The sequence below is a fragment of the Lissotriton vulgaris genome, chromosome 1_1 (assembly GCF_964263255.1).
Source record: "Lissotriton vulgaris chromosome 1_1, aLisVul1.2, whole genome shotgun sequence".
Taxonomy (NCBI): Eukaryota; Metazoa; Chordata; class Amphibia; order Caudata; family Salamandridae; genus Lissotriton; species Lissotriton vulgaris.
In genome coordinates, this window is record NC_141685.1 from 1,512,239,230 (window position 1) to 1,512,258,086 (window position 18,857).

The 18,857-nt window shown below is 45.7% G+C and overlaps 1 protein-coding gene across 1 annotated transcript in view; it reads left to right on the top strand.

Moving 5' to 3' along the window:
- The window catches only part of RELN (reelin), a 1,675,658-nt gene that overhangs the window by 573,786 nt on the left and 1,083,015 nt on the right, over window positions 1-18,857 (top strand). Inside the window, exon 6 of the mRNA XM_086967429.1 lies at window positions 5,967-6,045. Coding sequence (XP_086823555.1) covers window positions 5,967-6,045 — 79 coding nt within the window. The remainder of the gene's footprint in view (window positions 1-5,966; window positions 6,046-18,857) is intronic.

The window sequence follows — 18,857 nt, forward strand, 5'->3', positions numbered from 1 at the left end:
TTTGCAGAAACATGGAATATACCTACTCTGTCCGACTCTGACAACTCTGAATCAATCCTTGCCAAACTAAACACCACCCTCCTCGACACAATTAACCTTCTAGCACCACAAAAAATGGTCAAACTACCATCGACCAATAACAAAAAGGAAATCTGGTACACTGAAGCGTTAAGAACAGAAAAACAAAAGTGCAGAAAGCTAGAAAAACGATGGAGGAAAAATCATTCCAGTGAAAGCAAAGAGCTCTACAAACAAGCTGTCTCCTCCTATTACAAAAACATAAAAAAGGCAAGGAAAACCAGCCTTCAATCTCAAATAGATGAAGCAGATAATTCCACCAGAGAATTATACAAAATCCTGAGAAACTTCACTAGTCCTACAGCATGCGAAAGCCCTGACACTTTCTCTCAGGACCTGTGTAATAAGATCTCACAATTCTTTGAAGAAAAAATTGACACCATCTATAACAAAATACTGGCTAAACATCCTAACAACATAGAGACGGCTACCGCTCCCTGCCCACAAACTAACTCAGAGATCTTCACTGAGATCCCAGAAATTTCCGAGGATGACACAAAATCCTTATTAAACACAATAAAAACAGGGTCCCCCCTCGACCTCATCCCCCCTAGAGTGATGAATACGCTAAGCACTGCTCTCTGCCCCATCATCCAAAAAATCCTGAACCTTTCCTACAAAGAAGGTAAACTCCCTCAACAATGGAAAGAGGCAGTGGTGAATCCTATTCGGAAAAATTCCATCTCCCCCTGGACAGAGCTCTCCAACCTCCGTCCTATCTCCCTATTGCCGCTCCTGATTAAACTGGCCGAGAAGCATGTTAACACCCAGCTGTCCAGTTTCATAGAGGCTACAGGGGGCCTGGACCACTCACAATCTGGGTTCAGGCCCAACTACAGCACCGAATCCGCACTCCTCTCCGTGACCGACAACATCAAGATGTCACAGGATAGAGGAGGCTCTATGATTCTGGTGCTGTTAGACCTGTCGGCCGCATTTGATACTGTGTCCCACAAGATCCTCGTGAGCCGTCTAAAGGGAGTAGGCATAGGAGGACAAGCCCTCTCCTGGCTTGAGAGCTTTCTGTCCGGGCGCTCACAATCCGTCAGCCTGGGACCGTATCGCTCCCCCTCAAGAACACTCACGAAGGGGGTGCCACAGGGCTCATGCCTAAGCCCCACATTGTTCAATGTGTACGTGGCCCCCCTTGCCGAGATTGTGAGAAAATACGGATTCACCCCGGTGTCCTACGCTGACGACACCCAACTCCTCTATCCTTTCCACTCCCTAAACTCCAATGTCAGGGACAATTTCGCGGAAGGCATGAGGGCCATCTCCAACTGGATGGCTGTCAACCGTCTCCAGTGCAACGTCGGAAAGACGGAACTAATGCTATTTGGCAAAGCGTCCATACTATGGTCCCCCGACTGGTGGCCTCTAGATCTGGGCCCAGTACCCACCTCAAAACTCACAGTAAAGAATCTGGGGGTGAAGTTAGATCAAAATCTAACCTTGAAGGAACATGCCAGTGCAGTTGCAGGGGCATGCTTTCACACAATTGGTCTGCTAAGACGAGTCTTTCCATATTTATCTGATAACCACAGAAAGACCCTTGTGCAGACCATGGTGATAAGTAAAATTGATTACTGCAACGGGCTCCTGATACAAGCCAACGAGGATGCCATAAACCGCCTCCAGGTAGTCCAAAACACAGCGGCAAGACTGGTTTTGAACGCCCCCCCCAGAAACCCCTCCAAACCTCTGCTCCGAGAACTCCATTGGTTGCCAATACGACAACGCATCAAATTCAAAATCTGCTGCATTGTTCATAAATGCCTGTTCGGGAAAGCCCCCACTTATCTGACCCAAAAGCTACCCCTCTACAAACCTGACAGAGCATTACGGTCTAGCAATCAATTACTAATAAAAACTCCACTGGTAAAAAAAACCAGACAAGGTGGCAGAGCCTTCTCTCTGATAGGACCCAACCTATGGAACAACCTACCCCCCTGCATCAGACAAACCTCCAACCATTCCTCCTTCAGGAAAAAACTAAAAACTTGCTTGTTCCTGGAAGAATAAATAACTAACCATCAGTCAACGACTCCACCCTCTGGTAACACCTGCCATACCTCATTGCGAGCAAAAGCGCGGAGATACCCCGTATAGGGTCGATTCTTGCGCTATACAAGAAATTAAAATAAATAAATAAATAAAATAAATGCTGACCATGCCTATTCAGCCTAGCCCTGACTCATCCAGACTCTCTGGAGCCACTGCACCTCCCCACCCCCTGTGACTCCACTTCCAGATAGTCAATACACAATGGGCAGGCACAAAGACACATAGCACAGAGAAATGCCTACTTCTAAAAGTGTAATTTCTAAAATAGTGATAATAAATCTGTGAACACCAAGACGCAGCATGTATCACCACTACTCCAAACATACCAAACTTGATCACCCTACCCCTCTTATGTCAGAAATTACCACAGAAGCACATATCAGGGAATTCCCAATGCATTCCTATGAGAGGGCAGCCTCACAGCTCGAAACCAAATAGGCTGTTTGTCACTACCAGGACATGCTATGCAGTTAAGGCACCATCAACCCTCTCTCTAGCACGACCTTCCACGCTACCACAAGGAAAGTACGGAGATCCAGATGGGGTGGACATTCCTTCTCCTGGAATGCTTCCATTTTTTGAAACTCCCTGCCCCCCACTCTGCGCAGCGAATCTAACTTACAGATCTTCCGCAGACTCTTGAAAACTTTTCTTTTCACTACCACCCATTAACTTGCTGTGTTCTCTGCTCGCCCGGTCCTGGCGCTACGAGGCCTCAGGGTAGAAGTGCGCTATATAAACCCAATTTCATTTAATTTCATGTCCTACCTTTTACCTAAACCGCACCCTGCCCATAGAGCTAGCTAGGGCCTCCCTTAGGGGTGATTGATATGTAGTAAAAGGGGAGTCACAGACAAGGCAAACACTCTATGTGCCACATCACAGTAGCAGTCAACTGCGTCCTGAGACAGGTTAGAAAGGCTACTTTGGTGGGTGGTGCAAGCAGCGATGCAAGCCCACCAATAGCATTTATTTAATGGACCTGGGTATATGAGATACCACTGTACAAGCGACTGACAGGTAAATTAAATTAGCCAAACAGGTGTAGATCAATCTTACCAAGTTTACCATTGAGACCACATGCACCTAAGCACTGATCAGCAGTAATAAAGTGCCTAGAGTCCTAAAACCACAAATAACAGGTCAGAATAAATACAGGAGGAAGGAAAAAAATTCTGGGATGACCCTGCAAAAAGGGCCAAGTTCAACACCGATCTATTGAGCATGACCATCTGCTCTCTCAGATCATGCTGGCCCTTTGAGAAGATCTCTGGTGTAGCAGCAGGGGAGTGTTCTGCAACAGAACATGAGCAACCTTCACCTTCGTACGTGGAGATTGTGCGGCGATAGTTGACAGCTTTTGACCTTCCTCCCAAAGTCTGTGATGTTATTCTGGAAGCCAGGCGTCCCTCCAGCAAGTCGGTATACTCCTGCCATTGGGATGATTATTTGACACAATGTGATTCCTACAGCATCAGCCCCCTTTCAGCACTTCTTTCCAAGGTTCTTCAATGTGCTGTCTAATTGGCCCAGCAGGGCTCTGCTCTGGGCACAGATAAATCTTACCTTTCAACAATTTCTACTTTTTTGCGGCTGTCAAACCAACCTTCTTCATTTAAGTTACCTGTTGTGGCTGGGTTTCTTAAAGGCTTGCTGGACGTTTCCCCTAGGCCATTCATTATGTCCAAGTGAGATCTGAATTTCGTTCTCACCTTCTTGATGTGCGCACACTTTAAGCCTATGGGCAATTGCCCTCTTAGGCTCTTGACCATTAAAACTGTCTTTCTATTGTCCATAACATCGGCCAGGAGAGTCTGTGAATTTCAGGCATTCTCAGCACACCCTTCCTACACCACCTTCAACACGGACAAGCTGGTCCTCCAGACATATGCTTTCTTCCTCCAGAAGGTTATGATTCCCTTTCATATAGGACAAAATATCACTCTGCCCACTTTCTTCGCTCCACCCCCTCACTCCAAAGAAGAGGACAGACTATATTGTCTAGACCCAAAAAGAGTGTTGTCGTTCTACCTGGCCCGCACAAAAGAGTTCTGGGTGGACAATCAACTCTTCGTGGGCAACTTAGCAGCTAAGAAAGGGAAGGATGTGCAGAAGCAAACCACCTCAAGATGGATAGTACTCTGCATCGAGATTCGCAGCACATGGGCCAAGAAGCAACCTCCTGACGGTTTGCATGATCAAGCCACCAGAGCTAAGGCTGCGACCACTGTGTTAGTGGGCGGAGTCCCTGTCCTGGATATCTATCAAGCAGCAATGTGGGCCTCCTTGGACACGTTACCAAACACTACTGTATGTACAGTGGGGCACTTCACCCGTTCGGTCCTACTGGGCTTTTTCATTGAAAATTGGCTTTGCAGACTCACCTCTAGGGAGGCATTGCTTAGGTATCTATTCTAAGGGAAGGAGTCTGCAGCTAGAAGTCTCTTTCAGATACAAGTTACTTTCTTGCGATAATGCCTTATCTGGTTGAAAATCTATATATCTGCAGATTTCTTACTGAGCCTCCCATCCTCCCTGCTCTGCTAGGTGATTGCAGTCTAAAGGATACCCTTCTCAGGTTCTAAGGTAAGGAATCTGTGACTCAACTCAGAGAAAACTGAAATCCTCATCCTTGGATCTACCCCTCCACATGGGATGGAACCTGGTGGCCCCCCGCTCTCGGTAACCCACCCACACCCACGGACCACGCTCGCAACCTCAGCATCATACTCGACTCCTCCCTCACCATGAACTGACAGATCAACACCTCTGCATACTCCACAAGACCTTTAAATGGATCCCCCCGAATCCAGGAAAACCGTCACTCATGCACTCATCACCAGCAGATTGGACTACAGGAATGCCCTCTAAGCCGGAATCAACAAATCTCTACTCCACAAACTCCAAACTGTCCAGAGCGCCACAGCCAGACTCGTCCTCAGCATCCCATGACAAGACCACATCACCCAACACCTACGAGACCTTCACTGGCTCCTCACTGAAAAAAGATTGACCTTCAAATTGCTCACACGCGCCTACAAAGCCCTCCACAACACTGGACCCCAATACCTCAATGAAAGGATCTCCTTCTATGCCCCCAAGAGAAAACTCCGGTCTGCCGACCTAGCCCTGGCCGACCTCCCCTGCTTCCACAGAGCCAGAATGGGAGACAGATCCTTCTCCTACACCGTGGCCAAGACCTGAACTCCTCCTCAGCATCAGACTACGCCCCACACTGCAAGCATTCAAGAAGATCCTCAAGACCTGGCTCTTCGGATGACTGGAGCTGCCCGAAAGCCCCCTCCCCCCAGCGCATTGAGACCCTCAAGGGTGAGTAGTGCGCACTGCAAATCCCTTATTGATTGATTAAATAGAGTCTCTACCAGATAAGTCGCTACCGAAGGTAAGTAACTTGTTCTTTACAGTGCTACTTTAGTGGGTGGCACAATGAGTGCTGCAGCCTAGAGGAGGCAATTAATTTACAGGTCCTACATTTAATATACAGGCCCTGGAAATCTGTAGTACCAAATACTGGAGACTTGTAAGTACATTAAAGGTGACAGGCATGTGTATGCACATTTTACCATAATTCAAAGGGAGAGAGCATGCACCTTACCTCTGGTTACCCAGGAAAACGTACACAGATTCCTATGGGCAAAAAACAGAAGTTCAGCAACAGAAGGCAAACATTTGGGATGATCCTGTAGAGAGGGCATATTTCCAACCATGACTTATTATATATTTTGAATATGCAGGCAGACGTTTTGTTTGACACTTTGTTTAGACAACTAAATGTTCATTTGTATTCACCTTTTCTTTCTTAGGGGAAATACATAATGACAACATTATCCTAAGGGACGATTTTGATTCTTACCAGAAGCAGGAACTAAATCCTAATATCTGGTAAGTTACTGGACTAATACTCGCCTCATATTCATTCTGTGTTTTGTTATTCTCATGAAGATGCAACACATAGTGCATCACCAACATTGCACACTTACTTCTTTAAGTTGTATGTAAATATGTGACATTTGTATTAGGGAGAATTATAGCACAGACATGGCACTTTGGGCATGTCCTTGGGTTACATAGAATTATTTCAATCAAATGCAATGACCTTAAATGAGGTGCATAGGATACCAGACTAAAGGCCTGATTTAGAGTTTGGCGGAGAGGGTACTCCATTGCAGTTGCTTCTCTGCCAAACTGTCGGTCTGCCCATCTGATTTACAAGCTTTGGTGGTACTTCAGTATCTTGACACCGGAGCTACTCTGGTTCCGCTGCAGAGATAGTGCACCGACATTCCCACAGAGTACAGGCTGTCAGAGGTTTGGTGAGTCAAACTGTCCACCGATGTAGAGTGGGTGGTCAAATAACTAATTTTCACTGTCTGTCACCGCTGGGTGACACCTGTCAGCAAGGATAATGACCCCCCCCCCCCCTCACATCATGGGAATTGCCTCCCATGGTGTGTGGGCCATACATTTTTGATTTTTTTACTTTAGGAGTTTGATTTTGAAAAACTAAAAGTGTGTTAAAAATGGTACAGTACCATCTGGCAAACATTTATTTAACACATTGACAAGAACTGCCATGATGGCATGTCCACAGAGTCAGCCAAAATCTCCAAACGTGGAGGACTGGTAGTCCATCAAGGCGATGGGGTATTTTATGCTGTGATTGTGTAACTGATGCATTTAATGCCTTCATGGATTCTTTGAGTTTTATCATGATGTAGAATAAGGCAGAACCCATCTTAGACAGCTTGTTATCAAGCAAACATTGCCTGTTCCAAAACGGCTTTGCGTAGACTGCTCCTTTTTTTAGATGAGTCTGAATGGTTTGTTTATAGCTGAGATGTAACATCACAGATAATCAGGTATTACAACAAGTATGCCATTGATGGTGTGATATGTTCATTCATCACTAATGTCCTTCATCACGCCATCCATGAGCAATGTAAGATATCCTATATAATGCCATTGTTTAAATAACAAGGACAACCATATCTGCCCACGTGGACCAAGGTAGGTATGTATTAATATAACAATCGTCCAGCGGGACTCATTCAAAAGTGGTACGTTCTTATATAACCCATAGTTACTCAGACTTATTCATCACACCAAAATTAATTACAAAGAAGGCAAAACACAGGAGTAATATAGTTTGCATCTTGTAATGTTTTGACTCCAATCAAGTATTATAATCAACAAAATAAATGATCACTGTGCTTAGAACGCAGTGTTCCAATGGTGTTATGATTGCAAAGAACATAGATAAAAGCGTAGGCCTGGGCGGTAAATTCCGCTCCACTCGCGGAATTTGCGGAATTGTGGTAATTTTGCATTCTGCGGAAAACGCGAAATTGCCCAAAATTCTGCGTTCCACGACTTCGCGAATTTTTTTGCTAGTTTGCGTTCTCAATATGCGTGTTCGCGATATATTTCCCCCCGAGCACGGAAACAGCGATTGCGAACAGGAAAAAAGCATTGCGAACAAGCAATTCTGCGTGTTCGCGAAGATTTTTTTACTGTTTTGCGGAGATTTGCGTAATGCAATTACGCAAATTCCGCTCACCTAATAAAAGGCACTGTACAATTCTCAATGGTCGAATGCATTTGGCTGATAAAATTCATAACATGGTTTGCAGATGTCAGTGTAGAATCCCTTGAAGTTAAATTACACGTAACAACCAAGAGGGAGGGTTTGTTAATGTTTTGACTACGTGTGACTGTTAGGGTCTCTTCAGGATGTAGTCATCTGACTACCAGGCCTACACAGAAGAGAAAGTGAAATAAAAACAGCATTTCTAAGCCCTGTGCTTTTACATACTGTGAAATTCCATTAAGCAATCAATGAGTAACTCACCATCTAATAGTGAGTTCACTTGTGTAACTGGAAGAACTACCACGTATTCAGTCTATGTATAATAAAAAGGCAATGAAAATCATCATCCGGGTTCATCACAGCTCAGTGCCTGAATATACGTTGGTGGCTTATGAGCACAAGAAAAGACCGTGCACCAACAGTGTGTAGAAAGGATGACTCAATCAGAAAGGGTGAGACAATGGCACCTTGAGTTATGATGGTGCAATTTGTCACAACAATACACAGTGAAACTCCTCCTCTTATATGCGAAGTGCGAATACCCTTTCTCATACCAACATAGCTCACTATACACTCATACATTAGTTGTACAAGAGCGCAACAACCAGTGAAATATCACCTGTGTGCCTACTGAATGACTCATGCCTAGTATAAGAAACTATGAGAGTTGATAAGATTGTAATCTATCATTTCCTAACAGAGTGAAAATCATCCTCTTTCTGAAACAATTTGTCTGATAGAGCAGGAGTCATAGCCCACTACCTTCTGCTTCCAGCAAGGCCAATCATGCTCCTGCAGTGCGGAACACTCACAACCATGCTAGAAAAGTGCAGTTAAAACATCATACCTATACCAGTCAAATGTTCCAGTGCCGGGGCGTATTAGAAACCAGTATCAATCTACTTCATACCAAACACACAGAAGCTGGTCCCATATAGATTGAACCAATACCGAGGTAAAATTGCCAAAATTGTCATTTCAATGTATTCTAGGGTAAATAAGACCGTATTGGAGTAGCTCATAAAAATGGGCCAGAGGTAAAAATATCTTAAACCCACACCCTTACCTTCAACAAGAACACAGTGGAGCTAATCTCACTTCGTTCAGCACCATTGAAGTGTAGGGAGTCCGAGGGAAGACGCAGCAGAAGCTCCCTTATTATCTACTCTGCTGCCTCTGCAACACTAGACTGCTAACCACAGTTCACCATCTTGGGTAAACGAAATAAATGCCTAATACTAATGAGTTGCATATATTTAACTCTTTGTTGCATGTGCACACCATTAACATATGTATCAATCCTCTTCCCCATTAATTGTATACATAAGCTACTTGTGCCTACAGAGAAACTATTGTCATGAGTCCAACCTGAAACCAATCATCATCATACTTGTTCCGAACGTGGAGCAGGTACAATACCTTTATAGAGCCATCATCAAAATGGTGTCAAGATGTAGATCTTACTAATACTGATATCCAGAATTTATGAATGATAGTGAAAATAACCAGGATGTCATATGCTGTGGCCCAACATTATTGCACTTTGTTAGTGACCCATGCATGAATTTGTTGTATCTTAAGAACAATTATATGATATAAAGTGGTCTTAATTACAAGAATGTCTATAGATTCGATATTGTCTTACTGCAAACATTTCCGCATATCATTGATATCATTTAGACCACTGATAAAATTGTCCAGAGTATCCATCCTTTTGCATTCCTTTTAATCCAGAAGAGCCAAGATGTTGCCCCCTCTGCTGTCCATTGTTACTTCCTCCACCACCTGCTAGTAGATTTGATCTTCAGTGTGCCCAGATTCTTCAAAATGACGTACCAGAGGGGCTCCTTCCACTGTGTATTTGATCTGACTTCTGTGTTGGGCTATACGTAGTTTCACCATTTGTGTTGTCTGTCCCAAAAATATATCTACATACAGGGGCATATGATAACATATATAACATTGCAAGTATTGCATTTTGAAAAGGATCGTTATTTGAAAATAATTTTATTGACTGCAAGAGTTTTAGTGTCAAAAGAAAAATTGCAAGTAGTGCATCCGCCACATCTGTAGTGGCCTAGGACATCAGGTAAGCCCCATAGTGCTCTTATGTAAAGGCAAGCAAGGAAGGTTCTTCACATGTTTCTTCAATTAAAGACCAACGTTTTCTAATGATCTTCTGAATTTCATCACTGACTGGAGAGAATGTACTCACTATCACCACTCTATTTTTTGATTCCTCTCTTTTTCTAGTGGTCAACAAACTTTCCCTGGGACAAAACCAAGCCCTTTCAGTGGCTCAAATTTTTTATTAACCAAAGCCAAGATTTATATTTTGAACTACAGCACTATAGAAATCAACTTTTGAATTGCATGGTAAGACAGAGAAACGGTATTCGATACACTACTCTATAGAGAAAGCTGACTGACACAAATTCACTGTTGAGATATAACAGTCATTCTCCCTGTGCCTTGAGGGACAATTTACGGTATGACCAATTCTTGCACCTTTGCCGTAGTTTTCACCTCAAAGAAGAGTACTTCAAAGAGGCAGAAGTACTTAGATCAAAACTTCTAGGACAGGAGTATCCGAGGAAAATCTCCTCCAGAGCCATGAAGCTTTATCGAACCAGTTTGCAACAAAACTGTTGAGGAGTAAAAACTGATATGGTTGACTTCATGGACCATTTCTGGCTTCGCGGATTGTTTCTGGCTCCTTGAATTATTGTTGTCTTCACGGATTATTGGTGACTTCAAAGATGTTTGCCAGCTCACTTTAGCAATGTGCATAATTGCACTTATTCTTAATTACTATTTTCTTGGTAACCTACAATAGCTTATGTTTCCAACTATAAACAAGAAATGATACTCGGCTTAAAAGGATTCTTTATGGATGAAGTCAAAGGGAATTGAAGACCAATAGGTTTGGTTAGGACCAACTACCTATGCAAAGAGGTTCCTAGCCTTTAACACATTATTTCTGGACACCATTTGTAGTGCATTGCCTCAAGGTTAATGCCAAAGATGGCTAAGGAAGCAGCTCTAGAATGGCAATGTGTGTTGTTTGCCAAAATCATTATCTTATTTCGCTTCAAGATACTTTCAAGAAAATGTGAGAGGCTTACCTGCTAAATGTAGTCACATTGGCTGGGAGTCCACTGGCTTGTGTTGCATCATCTGACAGGCAATGATGAGGCCACACGACCATGTGAGGTAGAAGTAGTTATATCGTTCTTCTTTACTTGCTCCCATACATCCAGCTCGCCTCTTCACTCTTTTCCTACCCCCCTACTCCAGGTTGCTCCCCCGGGGTAACTTCCACTGACTTCTTCCGGACATTGGCTGGTTGTTCAGGTTCCTTAATCCTGACCCCACAACTAGGATTGGAGTTTGTTTTAATGGATGAGAATGGCATCCCCTGGAGGAAACTAGACCTAAAATAGGATAAGAGGTATTTAAATAGCTATGCACAAGATTCTCTGTAGTTTCTGTCATCATAGTGTTAGCAAGTGTAGAACTGCATTTGATTTTCTGACAAAATCGCCATTTAAACCTTTTAAGCAATATTGCACTGTAGTGATACCTTTATGAGCATAAAGCATTAGGTGTGCATATATTACGTTTTGATATTGAATTATAGAAGTGAGTGACCACGTTTTAGTCACTGTACATTTCTTCGAGAAGAGATGAGAAATATATATATTATAGCTATTGTATTATTGAAAGGTTAATGGATGCTTTAACCCTATCCATGCTGATGACGGAACCGCTCCGTCATCAGTCGCGGTGGCGCTGTGCTGATGACAGAGCGGTTCCGTCATTCCCCGGCCGCCGCGCCTGCGCGGCGCTGATTTCGCACCACGTTCTATTGAGCGGGCGGGGCCATGACGGAACCGCTCCGTCATGAGCACAGCTCAACCGCGGCTGGTGACGGATCGGTTCCGTCACCAGCATGCGCCCGCCGCACAGCCGCCCCGCCCCCTTAGCACTGTGGCGGAATAGCCGCCGCAGTGAAGGGGTTAAAGCACAAAAGTGCATAAGGATACTTTCGTTTTTTTATACAATGTGACCATAGAAGACCACGTAAACTGACCGGGAGGTAAATATTAGCAGAAAGGATATCTTAATATTTAGTCTTACTCTGCGTATCTTAGATTGGCCTTGTCATGGTGGATACATGGCAGAAATACATGTTCTCCAGTATTAGGGGTGTCTTTCATAGATTCACATGCCTGAATCATTCCCCGTCGTCGGAGTGGGAGCCCACGGTACATAAAAAAGTAGTGAAATATACCCTTAGTACATAAGAGATAACAATATACCCAACCAGGAAGTAAAGTAGCCCTAGCTACAGTAAAAGAAACTTCCACATTAGAACCTGTCCATGTCATTATGTATGGACCAAACTGCAGCCAATCAGGCCACAGCTCCCACCAGCAAGCTCTCCCCAGAGACCCAGGCTCTCAGATTTTTTACCGCACGTCGTGTGATAGGGAGTCCTTCTGAGCTCTGCTCAATTCTTCTCTTGGATAAAGTTTCTTCTTCAAGGAAATGTCTTCTTCAAAATCCCTTTTTAGGGCCTGCGACTCGTGTGGAAAGGCGAGACTGTTTAAGGAAGATCCACACACTCGCTGCATCTACTGTTTATACCCTGACCATCAGGTTAAGGACTGCAGCATCTGTCGAAAATTCTCTCCTAAAACCCTCAGGGACAGAGAGGGTCGCCTGTTGCTGTGGCTGCAGAAAATGAAAAATAAAGATGAGCCACTTTCTGAGGTAGGAAGTTTTGCCTCAGAATCTACCAAGGGGTCGAAAAAACGGAGAGCTGAGAGTACTGTGCCTACTCCGAAAGCTAAGGTGTCTAAACACCAGCTCGCCTCACAGGAGCCTTCTACTTCAAAGGCACAGAAATCCTCTGAGAAATCTGTGAAGGTCCCGAGCTCTAAAAGAACGGAGTCTTTGGTGTCCCCCGTGAGACCTATGACTAAGGCACCAACAACGTTGCCAAATTCCAGTCAGGCTGCCTCTGCCATGACTTCTACATTGACTTTCTCCTCACCTAAATCGACCATGGTGATGTCCTCAGCTTCCTCTCCAACTTTTGTTCATGTGCAGGTTCGACCCATCTCGTCGACGAAGGTTTTCACACCTCTCGTCGACGATCAGACATCGACGGCACTGAAGCAGTCGACGAAGAAATCCTCGTCGTCGTCGACGATTGCTCCGTCGACAAAGAAGACCTCACTGTCGTCGACACCATCGTCGATGAAGATGTCGTCGACGGACCCATCGGCGACGAAGAAGACCCCGTCGACGGACACGTCGACGAAGACGTCGTCGACGAAGGTGAGGATTGTCCCGTCGACGGCCCCGTCGACGACCTCGTCGACGATGAAGACTGCTCCGTCGACGGTTCCCTCGTCGACGACGAAATCCAACACGTCGACGAAGGTGACGCCATCTCTAACAACGAGAGAACCATCAGCTTCTTCATCAAAAGCGACGACACAGAGCTTGATTTTGCCAGGCAATCCATCTACGCCAAAATTGTCGTCTTGTACTGACCTACAGGTATGGTCGGCAAAGACCACTGCCATACCTCTTCCTTCTCCAGCCACTACTACGGCTTTGCTGCAAAAGAGGTCCTCTCAAACAACGCCATTATCGCCGCTCCAGATGCCAGATAGGCTGTTAGATTCTGAAGTAGAATCTGGAGATGAACTGTTTCAAGCGGCGGAAAGTCCCTCTGACTTATTAATACATGTAAAGGATCAGGAGGAAGACGAACAGCAAATCCAGGTACCTACATCGGTACCCACTTCTGCGACAGGAATGCAGATGCCGATGGAACTTTACGAGAATCTGCAGTATATGCTGAGCGATTATTATCGCCGATTCCCGCCTTCGGAATCGGGCGATTCGCATATTACCTCCCCTCAGCCTCGCGTGAGTAGAGGTCCAAGGCCTAATAGGCCGGAAGAGGCACAGGCTACCCGACCTGCCACGCCAGTATCTCCCCATCAACAGGAGGTTGGCGATTCTGATGAGGACACCCATGAGGAGGGGGAGTTGATTAGATCGGACTCGTCGGAGTATGAGGACTACCAGGCTGAATCGCCATCCCCAGAGGAACAACCGAAGGCTGACTCACCGCCGGTGGATATAGCGAACTTCCATAGACTTATGGACAAAGCCACTAAAAGATTTCTGGTTTCCATGGAAGCGAAACAAGATGACTGCTTTCTTTATGATTTCAAGTCTTTGTCTCAGAAGCAGAGTTGGTCTATTCCCATTATAGACTTTATCTGGAAGGAAGGGCTTAAGATAATGGCCACGCCAAATTCTGCTCCCGCAGTATTGCCGAGAGTCGACAAAAAATATAGGGCGCCAGCCTCTTCACCTGCCTGTCTCATCGGCCAAGCTAAAACGGACTCAGTCATTGCGCAGGCAGCGCAAAAAAGAGCTAGGAACCCCTCAACTCAGGTCTCCATCCCAACGGACAGAGATGGCAGACGCCTCGATTCCATTGGTAAAAAGGTCTCCACTATCGCGGCCACCACGGTTAGAGCTGCTAATTCTTTAGCAATTCTTGGTAGGTATGACAGACAAATGTGGTCTGACATATCCCCATACATCCAAAAATTACCTGAGCCAGACCGCTCTGAGGCCATCAAAATCCTACAAGACGGCGAATGTGCGTCGTCGGAAATTATCGACGCTGCAGTGGACGTAGCGGCCACAGGTTTTAGACAGTTGGCAGGAGCTGCAGTGCTCAGACGAGAAGGATGGTTAAAATCTACGTCTTTTCGCCAGGAGGTACAGGCCAAAGTTTTAAATATGGCTTATGACGGCGAATTCCTGTTTGGCTCGCATGTGGACGAAGCCTTACAGTCCATTAAGAAGGATACAGAAACGGCACGTTCGTTGGGTACTCTGCAGTACCGTAAGTCTTCCTTTCGTGGGGCAAAAGGAAGGGGTAACTTCTCCAACAGAGGGGGCTATTACCAGCAACGCCCATATCAGACCAATCAAAACAACCAAAGGTACCAACCTTACAAACAACAGCCTTATGGCCAAAGGCGGAGCACCTTTACACAATCCAGAGGAAAATCCACTTATCGAGGTAGAGACAACGCCAACAAAAAGTGAGGAAAACATCCTGCCGCCACTCTGCCTATGCCAGCCACGAATTGGAGGAAGAATATCCCTGCATTACTCTCAATGGTCCAAAATTACAACAGACAGATGGGTCTTGGATGTAATCTCAAAGGGTCACGTATTGGAATTTGTAAAAGCCCCTCCAAATTCGCCCCCAAAAGGACCACCCCCAGCACATCTCAAGGAGCTGTTCCTCCAAATCAATGCAATGATTCGGAAAGGGGCAATCGAGAAGGTACCTCAACATCAGAGGGGTCAAGGGTTTTACTCTCGTTTCTTCTTGATACGCAAAAAGTCGGGGGAGTGGCGCCCCATCCTCGACTTGCGTGCCCTCAACAAATTTATCAAGCAATTGACATTCAGAATGTTGTCACTGCAGGAGATCCTCCAGTTTCTGACGGAAGGCGAACATATGGCAACCCTGGACCTACAGGATGCTTACTTCCACGTACCCATCTTCCCCAGGCACAGGAAGTTCCTAAGATTCAGAGTGGCCGGCAGGGACTTTCAGTTCAAGGTCCTTCCCTTCGGGCTACGTTCAGCCCCGAGAGTATTCACCAAGATGTTGGCACCGGTGGCGGCCCACTTACGGTTGCAAGGTATCCAGATTTATCCTTATTTGGACGACTGCCTTATCAAGGCCAATTCCTATGCCACCGCAAGCAGTCACGTCCAAACATGCCTGTCTCTATTTCAAGACTTGGGTTTTTCAATAAATTTCGAGAAATCATACCTGACACCGTCTCAGAAGACGTCTTTCCTGGGAGCGACTCTGGATTCCAGGAAAGCTCAGGTTTTCATTTCAAACGAAAGGCAAGCCAAGATCCAGGACCTGGCGAGAGCACTCCTCAGAAGAGAGTGCGTTTCAGTTCGACGATTAAAATCTTTCCTGGGGATGTTGTCATCATGCATTCTCCTGTCTCCGAACTGTCGTCTGAGAATGAGACCACTGCAAGAGGAACTCGGCCACCAGTGGGTGCAAGTATCCGGTTCCTTCGAAGATGTCATCGTCTTAACACCTCGAATGAAACACGCAATTCGGTGGTGGGCTCTGGCACGCAACCTGCAAGTCGGCCGCGCCTTTCTAGAAGAAGTCCCCAGTTTCGTCGTCACCACGGATGCCTCGCTGGAAGGTTGGGGCGCTCACCTTCAAGGGATGACAATCAGTGGCAAATGGAACGCACAACAAAGGACATGGCACATCAATTTGTTGGAGTTGAGGGCCATTTTCCTCGCCCTGAAATCATTTCAAGTGACTCTGTCAAACTCGTCCGTGTTGATCCGAACAGACAACACGACGAGCATGCACTACCTGAACAAGCAGGGGGGCACAAGATCGGCCCGTTTGTCTCAGCAAGCTCAGGAAATCTGGAATTGGGCCCTGGAACACAATATCAACCTGACGGCAGTTCATGTCCCGGGAGTAGCCAATGTCCTGGCAGACTCCCTAAGCAGATCCAAAAGCAGCACTCACGAGTGGGAACTGCATCAGCCAGCTCTGGACCACATTTTCCTGAGATGGGGTCGCCCCGAGATAGACCTATTCGCGACCTACCACAACAAGAAATGCACCCATTTCGCGAGCTGGACTCCTCACAAGGAGTCGTGTGGGGACGCTCTCTCTCTGAACTGGAAACAAATCTTTGCCTACGCCTTCCCTCCGATCCCTCTGATCCCCAAGGTCATCAACAAAATGAGGAGACAACCGTGTCGTCTGATTCTAATTGCCCCACGGTGGCCCAGACAATACTGGTTCACGCAGCTTCTTCTCCTCTCAGAGTGCGATCCAGTTCAGCTGCCTCAAATTCCGGATCTTCTGACTCTACAAGGCGGAAAAATATATCATCCAGACCCTCATTCTCTAAAATTGTCAGCTTGGCTCCTCAACACCATGAGTTCGCGCATTTGAACATTCCTCAAGACTGTCAGGAGGTCCTGGACAATGCTAGGGCGCCTTCCACGAATAAAACTTACAGGCTCAAGTGGAAGCGGTTTTGTGCTTGGTGCAGGACTGTGGGTTTACATCCTATCCATGCTGAACCAGACAAGATTTTGCCCTTCTTTTTACATCTTGCTAAATCGGGCTTGGCACACTCTACACTCAAGGTGTTCTTAGCGGCAATATCGAGATACCGACAGGACGGTCAAACTTCGCTGTACTCTGCAAGGATTGTCCAGCAATTCTTTAAGGGTTTATTCCGCATGTTTCCACCAGTCCGTAGACCGCCTCCATCCTGGCACTTGAATATTGTATTAGCTCAACTCATGCGCCATCCTTTTGAGCCAATTCATAAAGCTGATCTAAAATTCGTCACCTGGAAGGTGGCTTTGCTACTGGCCTTGACATCTGCCAGAAGGGTCAGTGACATACAGGCATTTTCCTCTAAACCACCTTTCTTGCAATTCACAAATGATTCAGTGATACTGCGCACCAACCCGAGGTACATACCCAAGGTGCCATCGGATTTCCACCTGAATGAGCCAGTCATCCTTAAAACGTTTTTTCCAAGTCCGCAATCTCCAGCGGAACGAACTCTACACACGCTGGACATCAAGCGGTGTCTCAAGTTCTATCTCTCCAGGACAGCTGCCATCAGGAAAACTGATCAGTTATTTGTTGCGCATGGCAAACCACGTCAAGGCAGTGCAGTCACTAAACAAACTATCGCTAGATGGGTCTCTTCAGCGATTGGACTCTGCCATCTACAGGCGGGTAAACCCTTGCCAACCTTGCCCAGAGCACATTCTACGAGAGCAGTTGCTTCCTCAACTGCTTTGTTTGCTGGTGTGCCTCTCCTGCATATCTGCAGAGCTGCTACCTGGTCCAGCAGGCACACATTCACGAGGCATTACTGTCTGGAAGCTTCGAGCGACACCGATGCCTCGGTGGGGAGAGCAGTCCTGCGTAATCTTTTCCAATAAGGTGAGCCTCTGCTATTTCTCTCCCACCTCCTCTTGCTCTTTTACGCCTATTTTATTATTCCTTTGTGGTTTCTGCATTACTGCTATGTGCCTTGGCGTCCAAGAGCTGTATATAATGCTATGACTATTACTGCTCACTACTCTGATTCAGGCATGTGAATCTATGAAAGACACCCCTAATACTGGAGAAGAACAATAGTTACTTACCTGTAATCTGTGGTTCTCCAGTATTGGTGTCTTTCATAGATTCACATGCACCCACCCACCTCCCCTCAGAGGCTCACTTGGCTTTTTTCTTCTATACTTATTCCGGTACACTCCGGTGCTACAAAAATCTGAGAGCCTGGGTCTCTGGGGAGAGCTTGCTGGTGGGAGCTGTGGCCTGATTGGCTGCAGTTTGGTCCATACATAATGACATGGACAGGTTCTAATGTGGAAGTTTCTTTTACTGTAGCTAGGGCTACTTTACTTCCTGGTTGGGTATATTGTTATCTCTTATGTACTAAGGGTATATTTCACTACTTTTTTATGTACCGTGGGCTCCCACTCCGACGACGGGGAATGATTCAGGCATGTGAATCTATGAAAGACACCAATACTGGAGAACCACAGATTACAGGTAAGTAACTATTGTTCTTAATAATTCCAGATAGAAGGGAGCTGCTGCTCATAGTTACTTGCTAACCGGATTAGTCCTTTCTCCAGGTGTGTAAAGAGAGATGACTTGAGAAAAGTAGTCAATGGACCTTAAGGTGACCTATTGTTCTCTCATTAGGAATTAAAGGTTTAAGATTCCGGCTGTGATACTTGTCATGATGCAGTTCAGCAGACCAAAAAGACTGCACTCATTTCTGAAATTAAATAAAACAAGAAATGTCCATGGGTCTGCATAAAGAAGCAGTCCTTATTCCAAAGCACGTTCAAAAATGGTTTGATGGTGACCTTTTTACCCCTGATTATTACGTTATAGGAAAGCGTTTTTGCAATCTCTGAAGAATATGGAATAAGTCATTCCTACCTACAGAGC